The sequence below is a fragment of the Mandrillus leucophaeus genome, unplaced genomic scaffold, assembly GCF_000951045.1.
Source record: "Mandrillus leucophaeus isolate KB7577 unplaced genomic scaffold, Mleu.le_1.0 Scaffold661, whole genome shotgun sequence".
Lineage (NCBI taxonomy): Eukaryota > Metazoa > Chordata > Mammalia > Primates > Cercopithecidae > Mandrillus > Mandrillus leucophaeus.
The window spans coordinates 1,351,603-1,364,234 of NW_012107153.1; the positions used below are offsets into that span (position 1 = coordinate 1,351,603).

The 12,632-nt window shown below is 35.3% G+C and overlaps 1 protein-coding gene across 6 annotated transcripts in view; it reads left to right on the forward strand.

The window, feature by feature from the left end:
- STAG2 (stromal antigen 2) overlaps nucleotides 1-12,632 on the forward strand; it is a 137,329-nt gene that overhangs the window by 108,603 nt on the left and 16,094 nt on the right. For all 6 annotated transcript variants that reach the window (XM_012001503.1, XM_012001505.1, XM_012001507.1 and 3 more), the window contains 4 exons: nucleotides 3,654-3,793; nucleotides 5,270-5,371; nucleotides 8,402-8,550; nucleotides 10,410-10,538. In XM_012001503.1, the coding sequence (XP_011856893.1) occupies nucleotides 3,654-3,793; nucleotides 5,270-5,371; nucleotides 8,402-8,550; nucleotides 10,410-10,538 (520 nt within the window). The remainder of the gene's footprint in view (nucleotides 1-3,653; nucleotides 3,794-5,269; nucleotides 5,372-8,401; nucleotides 8,551-10,409; nucleotides 10,539-12,632) is intronic.

The window sequence follows — 12,632 nt, forward strand, 5'->3', positions numbered from 1 at the left end:
TTTTGAGATAGAGTCTCGCTCTGCCACCCAGGCTGGAGTGCAGTGGCACAATCTTGGCTCACTGCAACCTCCGCCTCCCAGGTTCAAATGGCTTTCCTACCTTAGCCTCCCAAGTAGCTGGGAGGCTACTCGTGTCAACCACCACGCCCAGCTAATTTTTCTTTTTCTTTTTTTTTTTTCTTCTTCTTCTTTTATTTTAAATTTATTGTTTTATGTTATGTTATGTTATGTTATGTTATGTTATGTTATGTTATGTTATGTTATGTTATTTTAGTAGAGACAGAGTTTCACCATGTTGGCCAGGCTGCTCTTGAACTCCTGACCTCAGGCGATCTGCCTGCCTCGGCCTCCCAAAGTACTGGGATTACAGGTGTGAGCCACTGTGCCTGGCCTATAGTGCAATTTTTGATAAGTAATGGAGACATGTACAAAGTGTTTTGGGCATGTAGAGTAAGTTCTCACTGATCTGCAGGTATTGAAGCATCTTTTGAGAAGCTAACATCTGAAATTAATCCAAAAAGTGAATAGGACTTTATAAAACGTCTTTTTTTTTTTTTTTTTAAACTTCTAAAACGTCTATGAGAAAGCACAATTGGATTCTAAAACCTGATACAAAATAAGTTTTGGTACATAACCCTTTTGTTAATTTGGGGCTGCCTTAGCTTCATTTAGTCCATGGGGAATTGAATTAGAGTACGCTTGCCAAAACTCTTGACCACCTAGGAGCTTCCTAGAATTACCCACAGCATCTTATCTCCTTGGACTTTGTGTGTGTGTGGCGGGGGGGGGGTCTCACTCTGTCACCCAGGTTGTGGTGTGGACTCCATATAGCTCATCGCAGCCTAAATCTCCCAGGTACAAATGATTCTCCCACCTCAGTCTCTGGAGTAGCTGGGACTCAAGCGTGTGCCACTCTGCCTGGCTAATTTATTTAATTTTTAGTAGAGACGAGGTCTTGCTGTGTAGCCCAGGGTGGTTTCCAACCCTGAGCTCAAGCAGTCCTCTCATCTTGGCTTCTCAACGTGCTGGGATTACAGATGTGAGCTACTGTACCTGGCACTATTTTCACTTTTAAAATGAAGTGCATTTTAGTCCAATGGAAGAGTAGAAAATATAACAGATTTTTACATAACCATTCTATCAGTCTTTGTCAAATTTAGCTGTATTTGTTTTAGGTTTTTTTAAAGAAATAAAAGCACAGTTACAAAAGAAGCCCTCATTTGTATTCCTCCCTTATCCCGTTATCCTCCCCTTTTCCCTAGAGATAACTGCTACTCCAGATTTGTTGTTTATTACACCTTTGCATTTCGGTTTTATTTTACTAAGAATTTGTATCTGTTAAAAATACATAGTTCATTTATTCTTGCTAACTTCCATGTAAATGATATTATGTTGAACCTTTTGCAATTTGCCTTTTGTCTTATTTTTAAAATATGAAATGAGATCTTGCTATATTACCCAGGCTGGCCTCAACCTCCTGGCCTCAAACAGTACTGTTGCCTCAGCCTCCTCAGTATCTGAGATTATAGGCACACACCACTGCACCCAGTGCAATTTTCTTTTTTGAATTTACATTCCTGAGATAAAACAGTGTTGACATGCGGCTAGAATTCATTCATTCCGACCAATATTATATGATACAAGTTAACAACAGTTTATCCATTTTCTTATTTTTAGACATTTAGGTTATTTCTACTTTTTCCTCAATTAAAATAGTGTTACAACAAATATTTCAATGCTTAGCTCCTTGAGCACATGTGTAGTTCTTTTCTAGTGTATACCTGAATGGAATTGCTAGATTATATAGTGTGTGTGCATCTTGCCAAAGTGGTTGTAGTATTTTACCCTCCTTTCAGCAGCATATGATAGTTTCCATTGTTACTCATCCTCACCTAACATCTGGTATTGTAGACCCTTGCATATTGTATTTGTTAGCCCACATCAGATTAGAAAGGGAGAGTAAAATAGGGAATGCTCCTAGAGGCATTTCATTTGACAATACATAATAATAATGGCAGCTGACACTTAATGAAAGGCCCAGTGTGTTAGGTACTTCTTTGCATTCCTTAATATCCACAAGAGAAAAAGTTGGCTAATTATTGACAAGCAGTTAGTGGAGGAAAATAAAAATCAGGACTTAAACACTTTTAATATCATAGGATAGTTTAGTCTTTAGAGGGAAAATGTCTATATGTCATTGGAAACAATGTCATGTAGAAATTGTCCATTATAGTGACAGAGCTATTAAGAAAAGGTTACTTTATGTATTCAGTGTAATGATATGTCTTAGGTGTCTAAGCAAATAGTGTTGCATCTTGGGACATATATTTGAGATATAACTTTCTCTGATGGTCTGTCTTAAACAAATTCTTACTCTTAAAATTTGGTTTTAGTTTACTAGAAGTTATCAAAGATTACCAGAGACAAGATGAAAAATTAATTAAATGAAAGAACATTCTTACTATACATAAAATAGTTTTTGATATTGAGAACCTTATGTTGGAGCTGATAGGATATGTGCAGACTGTTCACCAGAGGAATTATAAATGGCTAATAAACATAAACAATTTTAACTTCATTTAACATGGGATAGTGTTGTTGTTGTTGTTGTTGTTGTTGTTTTAGATGGAGTTTCACTCTTGTTGCTCAGTCTGGAGTGCAGTGGCGTGATCTTGGCTCGCTGCAACCTCCACCTCCTGGGTTCAAGCGATTCTCCTGCCTCAGCCTCCCAACTAGTTGGGAGTACAGGCGCGTGCTACCACACCCAGCTGATTTTTGTATTTTTAGTAGAGATGGGGTTTCACCATTTTGGCCAAGATGGTCTCGAACTCCTGACCTCAGATGATCCACCTGCCTTGGCCTCCCAAAGTGCTGGGATTATAGGAGTGAGCCACTGCGCCCGGCCCGGGATAGTGGTTTTTTTTACAAGTAATTTCATTTGTAAAATCTCTCCAGAGGGAAAAATTTTTTTATGTAGCTTTTTTTTAAATATAAAAAGCTTCATCCAGTTTTATTTACAGTATCCAATAAGTAAAAACAATTATTTGGCATTACTTGGAGGCTTCAGTGGGGCTTCCCTGACTATGAATTTGGAAATAAGTTTGTCTTCTTGAGAATTGAATGTCAAGATTTCACATAATGGATCAGAGTAGAAATATGCAAGATTATTTTAAAAAGACAAAATGGTTTCTGGGGCCTGTCTAGCAGAATATATGTACAAAGGAGGACTCTTATAGCCAGATTTTTGGGGTTTGAAGTAAGTGGGATCATCCTTGTAAGGGATAGGAGAAATTCTGAGGTTGGCAGTGTTCAGGAATCTAGGAGCCTTAACTAACAGACATTGAATGTGCAGATTTTGTTAACAAACTATCCTGCTAGGGAAGTAGATGAATGTTAGGCAAGTTTAGCCTGACTTCACTAGGTGAATGTAGAATACGAACAAATAGAGTGATTCAATTCCATTTGTTCTGATCATTATTTGATGTCATAAAAATGTAGTTTATTGGAATAAATTATGAATGTTTATAATTTTAATTTTAATGTTTTTCCCTTTTCAAATTATCTTACAAAAGCATGTTTTATAGTGAGAATTAAAAAAATACATGGTTGAAATAAAATACAAGATGGCTTAATGTTTGGGACTTTTTCTGCAGATGGTCAGCAAGAGGATGAAGCCAGTAAAATTGAAGCTCTGCACAAGAGAAGAAATTTACTTGCAGCATTTTGTAAGCTAATTGTATATACTGTGGTGGAGATGAATACAGCTGCAGATATCTTCAAACAGTATATGAAGGTAAAGTTGAAAATGGATAGCAAGATAGTTTTAAAATGCAACACTGGTTTTTATACATGGCTGCCATTGAATTATTTAAGTGGTAAATTACATTTCTAGTGTAAAAGAGTTGTATTTAAAATATTTAATGTTTTCAGTAACATTTCCTTATACCTCTACTCCAATTAATGGACATTTTGGATTTATTATGTTCATTTGCATTTGGAATATTAGAGATGGCCTCTTAATTTGTCACTATCAGAAATAGCATTTATGATTCAGTTTAAGATAATAGGATGGCATCCTCCTCTGCTTGATGTAGCATTAAAAAGAATTTCAGGAGTCAGAAAACTTGGGTGGTAGTTTTGGCTTGGTTACTATGCATTTTGCAACCTTGAATAACTCCAAACATTTTGCATCCTGACTACCTTTATCTGTTCCACTATGATTGTTAAGGTTCCCACCTTTGGTTCTCAAAGTCTGACTTGATTCACCATAGGTTATTCATAATTTTCATAACTGTATGTGAGGTTTTGTAAGTTAAAAGTAATAATAAACAGGATATTGTTGATTATACTAAGAGAATGTGACTAAATATGGTAAGATAGCTTTAAAAATCCTTCCTCAACTAAAATCTAATTATAAATGTAATCTTTTTAAAGCCTTTGCTTTCAATAAATAAAATATGTAATATATTAAAACTTAGTTAATCCTCTCTGGAATATTTTGCTACTTGAACTCTAATATCATTGAAAATTATTTTGGAACTTAAATCATTTGGGATGATAATTACCAGTGTTTGTTTTGTTTTGTTTTTAAACTAAGGTTGTTTATGAAGTTATTTAACAACTTTTAAAGTTTTAGGTATTCTAAAGTCACTTATTTGTCATAGGGACATGGTTATTCTGTTATCTTTGATAATTGTTATTGTACGTGTTTGAAACACAATCTTAAATTAGGAAAAAATTTCATGTGCCATGTGTATTGTAAATGTCATATAAACAACTTTTCTTTTAAAAGTTGTTTATATGCTTTCCTTTTAAAAGTTGTTTATAGACTGTTAGATTCTACAAGCCAAATTAATAAAGTTTTAAACTGCTCATGGCCTGTACCCAGTATCAATGAATTAGTTATAAGTATAACTGAGATTATATTCATTGTTTTACAAAGAGAATTTTGTTTGTATATTTTGTGTTACTTCTGAAAATCTGCATAACCTAAGTGTTCTTTTAGTCACTATACCTTCTTTATTTTAAACCAAGTCTGGAGCTGAATTTGATTAGATCTTAACGGTTTTGTATATATGATTTTACTGAAGTTAGGGATTGTATGCTTAGAAATGATCTTTAGGTTTCAGTAACAGTCTTTCTGCCTTCGAAGGCATAATTTTGGCCAAATACATACTTTGTGATGTGTTTACATGACTAACCTAAAATTAGTCTTACTGTCCAGTGGTTTTAAGAGATAAAGCTCTAATTTGTACAAATTTCTTTTCAGTATTATAATGACTATGGAGATATCATCAAAGAAACAATGAGTAAAACAAGGCAGATAGACAAAATTCAGTGTGCTAAGACCCTTATTCTCAGTCTGCAACAGGTAAGCATTAAGAGTACCAACTTTAGCTAACACAATTAACACCTAATAGCAAACTAAGGTAGCAGTTGAAATTGGGCAAAGGGTGCAATAGACAATTTATAAAAGTAGAAATACAAGAGAGTGCAAGTAAGATTATTTTTTTGCTTTCAAACTGTCAAGATTGGCAAAACCTATAGGTGTCTAAGGTATGGAGGAAATATAGATGTGGTAGGCAATTGGGCAATTTATGTAAAAATTTATAATGTGTATGCCATTTGAGGCAGCAGTTCTACTTTTTAAATCTACTCTTTTATCTAAGGTGATAAAAAGACAAGTTTGCAAAAGTTGATATACAAAGTTATATATTGCAACATTGTTTACAGCAAGTAAGACATAATCTAAAAGTCTATCAGGATATTAGATAAATTTACTGTATAGTACATTTCTGCAATGACTATTGTACAGCACTTAAAATTAGTGTAGATCTATATTCGTTAATATATAAAGAGCTTCATAATCACAAAATATATTAACAGTGGTTAACTTGCTTTGGTAGATTTCATGTTGAATTCTACTTTTTTCTCTGTATATTTCCAAACTTATTTTTGTGAGCGTATATTAATTTTATAACTAAAACACGATAGTTTTGGCCAGGTGTGGTGGCTCATGCCTGTAATCCCAGTGCTTTGGGAGGCCAAGGTGGGCGGATCACCTGAGGTCAGGAATTCGAGACCAGCCTGGCCAACATGGGGAAACCCCGTATCTACTAAAAAAACAAAAATTAGCTGAGCACGGTGGTGTGTACCTATAATCCCAGCTACTTGGGAGGCTGAGACACGAGAATTGCTTGAACCTGGTAGGTGGAGGTTTCAGTGAGCCAAGATCGTGCCACTGTACTCCAGCCTGGGTGACACAGTGAGACTCTGTCTCAAAACAAACAAACAAACAAACAAACAAAACCAATAGCTTTCATTTTGGCAGTGTTGAGGCAGTTTAATTAGGTAAAATTATTCACTTAGTATGCTTTTGTCTTTGGAGACAAAATTTGCATGCAAAAGATAACCCATTCCAACTTAATGAACTTTCTTTTAAGAAATACAGATAGGAATGTTCTTAATTTTATTTGAGAATTTGAATTTTCTCTATTAAAATTAACAAAATGTAGGCTGGGTGTAGTGGCTGATGCCTGTAATCCCAGCACTTTGGGAGGCCAAGGTAGGGAATTGCTTGAGCCCAGGAGTTCAAGGCCAACCTGGGCAACATAGCAAGAGCCCATCTCTACAGAAAATGAAGAAAGAAAGAAAAATAAAATTTAAAAGGTTGAAAGATGGCAATTAAAAAATAACTTTTGCTATAAAGTAATAGCTGCTAGCTGTAGAAAGTTTAGAAAATATAAAAAAGGAACAAATGCAGATTATCCTTAATGTTTTCACTTTACAATAACCTTTTTATTTTTTAATGGCCTTGTTACTCTTTTTTATGCCTACATGAAATCTGAAATTTTAACAAAGATTAAATTGTGCATTCCATTTTGTAAGACTGCATTTTAATACTAATAAACAATGAACACATTTATGCCATTAAATAATTTCCTCAGCACCTTTTTTTTTTTTTGGAGCAGGAGAGGTTCATTTATTTTTTTTCTAGATTTTTGTGAAGGTATAATTGAAAAGTAAGAATTCTGTGTACTTAATGGTGTACAGCATGTTTTGATATGTATGCATTGTGAAATGATTAAATTTAGCTAATTAACATAAACATTACATCACATACTTACTTACTTGTGTTAAGAACATTGAAGACCAACTGTCCCAGCAGTTTTTAGACAAACAAAACAGTACGTTACTCTTAACTATGGTCACCATGCTATACAATAGATCTTCAGAACTTACTTATCCTGTCCTACTGAAACGTCGTTCCCTTTGACCAAAGTCTCAGCCTCCCCCAACCCCCAGTCCCTGACAACCACCTTTCTATTCTCTGCTTTTATGAATGCAGATATTTCCTCAACATTTGGATTTCATTTTCTCTGGGTGTATACCCAGAAGTCTTCCTCATTTTAAAAAGTTGACACATGGCCAGGTGTGGTGACTAACGTGTGTAATCCAAGCACTTTGGGAGGCCAAGGCGGGCAGATCACGAGGTCAGGAGTTCGAAAGCAGCCTGGCCAATATGGTGAAACCCCGTCTCTACTACAAAAATTAGCTGGGCTTGGTGGCACACGCCTGTAATCGCAGCTACTCAGGAGGCTGAGGCAGGAGAATCGCTTGAACCCGGGAGGTGGAGGTTGTAGTGAGCCAAGATCATGCCACTGCACTCTAGCCTGGGTGATAGAGCGAGACTCTGTCTCAAAAACAAAAAAAAGTTGACACATAATTGTACATATTTATGGGGTATACATAGTGATGTTTTGACACAGTGTATAGTTAACCAAAGCAGGATGATTAGCATATCCATTTTGACGACTATATAATATTCCATTTTGTAGATGGACCACAATTTAACCAAAGTCTCCTTGTTTATGCTGAGGGTTTTTTTTTTTTTTAAACAAGTTTTGCTGTTATAAATAGCACTAAAACATTTTTGTACATAGTATTGTGCATAAATATTATTTCTTTTGGTTCAAGTCCTATAATTAGAATTGCTTTGTCAAAGAAGATTAAAATTCTTAAGCTTTCGCTGTTTCATGTTAAGAGTTCTTGATGTGAAGATTCACCACTGAAACGTAAATAACAGAGCATGGTTGCCTAATAATTTGCTGGGGGTTTTTTTCTTTATATTTGTATATGCTGTGTTAATATCCAATTAATACCAGCAGAATAGCATTCTGCCAAAACTAACCTAAAGAGTTTCTGATGTTAATAACAACCTCCAGTTTAAATATATGAAGTACTACACTTTTGGTCATTTGTATCATGTTTTAGTGTTTTACAATAAAATACAGTGCCTCATTTATTGAACACCTGTATTTTAAATGAAAATGTAATATTTTAAAAGATGTTAATCTCCAGGTATTAAGAACTTTAACGTGCTTTCTTTCTTTCCAAACAGCTTTTTAATGAAATGATACAAGAAAATGGCTATAATTTTGATAGATCATCCTCTACATTTAGTGGCATAAAAGAACTTGCTCGACGTTTTGCTTTAACTTTTGGACTTGATCAGTTGAAAACAAGAGAAGCCATTGCCATGCTACACAAGTAATTTCCAGATATTTTATTCAGCTTTCATATTTTTTAGTCATGAAACTTTTTTTTAAAATCTAGCACTTTCATTTGGAATAACTAAATTAAATTTATGCTTTATTCTAAATCTCTACCCTATCTCCTTTCTTAATTTTAAAGAACCAGTTACAGTGCTATCTCAATTAACAAATGAGTTGGGCCAGGCTTGGTGTTCATGCCTGTAATCCCAGCACTTTGGGAGGCTGAGGCAGGCGGATCACTTGAGGCCAGTAGTTTGAGAATAGCCTGGCCAACATGGTGAAACCTGTCTCTACTAAAAATAGAAAAATTAGCTGGGAGTGGTGGTGTGCACCTCTAGTCCCAGCTACTCGGGTGTGAGAATGGCTCAAATCTTGGAGGCAGAGGTTGCAGTGAGCCGAAATTGCGCCACTACACTCCAGCCTGGGTGACAGAGCGAGAGTCTGTCTCAAAAACAACAGCAAAATGAGTTAGGATTAAAACTCTGTTTATAAACCTTTGTTTAAATTTAAACCATACAAAGTCTATAAATTATGTGAATCAAAGCAGCATAAATTCATCAAGCATTACACATCTTTTATCAACTTTTGTCATGATCTCATTGTCAGATAGAGAAATTTTTGAGGTTTGATTCCTTTGTCTCAAGTTTTTTCTTTGGTTCTGCACTCTTATTTTGTAGTGACCTTTTCCCATTTTTTGATCCACAGCCTTCTTTCCATCTGCATATTTTGTTCCCCTTATCAAAATTGGAAGTCATTTTATTTTATACTGGGCATGTAATTTAGTGATCAATTGCACTTTTAAAGTATGGATACATTTTAGACCTTTAACATAACCAACATTTGTGTATTAAAACCCTTTATCTGTTACCTGTGGGTTAAAGAACCTTGCTTTTAGAGTCTTGGACTCTCCTTCATCCTCTTGCTCATTTAGTTATAAAAGTGTTAACTGTCTCTATGAGGAAAATTTGCTGCTCTTGTTTAAGTTTTGCTTATACTCCCTCAACTTAATTATTATTATTTTGTTTTTTGTAGAGACAGGGTCTCACCATGTTCACCAGGCTGGTCTTGAACCCCTGGCCTCAAGAGATCCTCCCACTTAAGCCACCGAAAGCATTAGGATTATAGGCATGAACCACCACACCTGGCTTCCTCCCTCAACAACTTTCACTTTGTTCTAAAACTGAAGTTTATTTTTATGCCTGTTAATCCATTAGATGGTAATTGTACATAATATTTAAGGACTACCTATATATTATTTTCAGAAATAATGTCTTTTTTTCATGTAATATCCTTCCTTCGTTTCCTCCTTGATTCTATCTGGATTGTTTTTTACTCAGTTATATATTTGATAGAGTTATAATGTTGGGTTGTTATTTTGATGAATAGAGGTATTTATCGTCACATAAATGTAGTTAAAATGGGCCTTACATGGAGTTTAATTTTAAACTTTACTCTTGAATTGTTCATTACAGATATTTGTGAATTATTTTTTAACATTCTATATGTTAGAATAGGTCTCCTTTATGTCTTGAAAAATACAGATAATGTATTGATCATTATGTGAGAGAATTTATGTTATTTTCTATGGAAAAAGGTACCGATTAAAGAATGTAGATATACCAGACCATGTTCATACTGAAAGCTAAGTGGTGTGTGTGTGTGTGTGTATTGTTTTAAAGAAAGTAACAGTCACATAAAATGTTAATATATCTGCACTCTTTACAACCTCCTTGTTTTCTGTTCCTCAAATTAAAAGCTTGGCAAAGGAAGTAGCGAGTGAAATTTTCTAAGTTATTGACTTTTTTATTATAGTCCCTCAAATGTTTATTTCAATTATTTCTTTTTTCTTTGCAGAGATGGCATAGAATTTGCTTTTAAAGAGCCTAATCCGCAAGGGGAGAGCCATCCACCTTTAAATTTGGCATTTCTTGATATTCTGAGTGAATTTTCTTCTAAACTACTCCGACAAGACAAAAGAACAGTGTATGTATTTGCTGGAAATGTCCTATTTAATTTCATTTTGGGATTCTTAAGGGCAATTGTTATACTTGGTTTCTCTCCTTTCTACTCACACACAGAATTGTAGGATTGCATTAATTCACGAAAAAGTTTATACTTCAGCAACTTTATAATTTAAGGATTATAACTATGTTTTATGCATAATAAATACTCTATTTTAATATTGTGAGTTTTCCTCCAGTATAGTTGTAGCTTTTGAGGTATAATTTGAATACTTTATGTATTATTTAAGAGACTGGACTCACTATGTTGCCCAGACTGGCTTTGAACTCCTGGGCTTAAGTGATTTTCCTGCCTTAATCTGAGTAGCTGGGGCTATAGGCATAAACCACTGTGCCTGGCTGCTTTTTGTGTTCTTATTTGCATTTGTGCCTTAACCCAACTAAGGAGGGAGCATTTGAAAAACAATAATAAAGGCAATCCATCAGGAACATCCTTTAATTCTCAAACAGGGCACTTTTCTGGTTTAGTCTCCTATAATGGTGACTTATAAAAGAGCTCCCAAAATGGATTTAAATTCTCAAAAATCTTCTACCTTTCCTCATGGCTTTGAGGTGTAAAAGGGCAGAAGCATATGGATACTTCATATTGTAAATAATCTTGTCTGAAAACCCACTAGTATTTTGCTTTTAAAGACTATAGACTTTATATGAAATTCTAAAGCAGACAAAACTAATGTATGGTGATAAAAATTACAGTAATGGTTACTTCTAGTATTGGAGAGTTTGAATGGGAACACTAGGGTACTAGAGTTCTGTACCTTTTTTTTTTTTTTGAAACGAAGTTTAGCTCTGTCCCTCAGGCACCATCTCGGCCCACTGCAAACTCTGCCTCCCGGGTTCAAGAGATTCTCCTGCCTTAGCCTCCTGTGTAACTGGGATTACAGGCATGCACCACCATGCCTGGCTAATTTTGTATTTTTAGTAGAGACAGGGTTTCACCATGTTGGCCAGGCTAGTCTCGAACTCCTGACCTCAGGTGATCTGCCCGCCTTGACCTCGCAAAGTGCTGGGATTACAGACGTGAACCACCATGCCCTGCCAAGTTCTGTATCTTGTTAGGCATGTGGGTCACACAGGTCTATATTCAGTTGTAAAACTGATACAACAGTGGTCTTAGTTTTATGTGTTCTATTATATATAAATTTATCTCAGTTAAAATTGCATAAGCAGTATTAATTAGAAATAAAAATTAAAACAAATACCATTTCTCACCTAGCACATTAGGAAAAATTAAGAAGTCTGATAGTGTCAAATAAATATTGCCAAGGATGTGAGGCAGCAGAGCCTTTTATACATTGTTGATGGCAGTGCAAGACCATTTTGTGGAGCTTTTTGGCAATGCCTAGTAAAGTTTAAGATTCTCTCTACCTCATGATCCAGTAATTTCATTCATAAGTAGATACCCCACAGAGACTTCTGAATACATGCACAATGAGGCTAATAAAAGAATGATGGCTGTTGGATTGTTTGAAATAGTGGAAAACTCAAAACAACCTAAACATCCATCAACTGAAAATGGATCAATAGATTTATATATAATGGAATACCATACAATAGTAAAAATGGCTAGATTTCATTGAGTACAAAGAGCAAAATACAAAACTGTTCTATGATGTTTACAGACAACTATGTATTGAACATATAAAATGTGCTTGGGGGTGATAAATAGTGGTAACCTCGGCACGAGGAGGAAGCAAAATGGGGATAGCTTTAGTGCAGGCTACTTATCTGTAATGTCCTGTTTAGGTATGTGGTGGGTACATAATTGTAAATCTCTCTGCCAGTGAGTATATTTTGGCTCAAGCTTTGCATCTTGTTGCAGACTTAACAGTTTTTGGAGTGGTAGTCAGTTCACAGGCCACACTTGGAGGAGTACTGTACTAATATATATGACTGAAGTGTATTGTAATACAGAAAGACATACTGGGAGTTGGGTGCGGTGGCTCACACCTGTCATCCCAGCATTTTGGGAGGTCATGGCGGGCAGAGAATTCGAGAGCAATCTGGCCAACATAGTGAAACCCTGTCTCTACAAAAAATGCAAAAATTAGGTGTG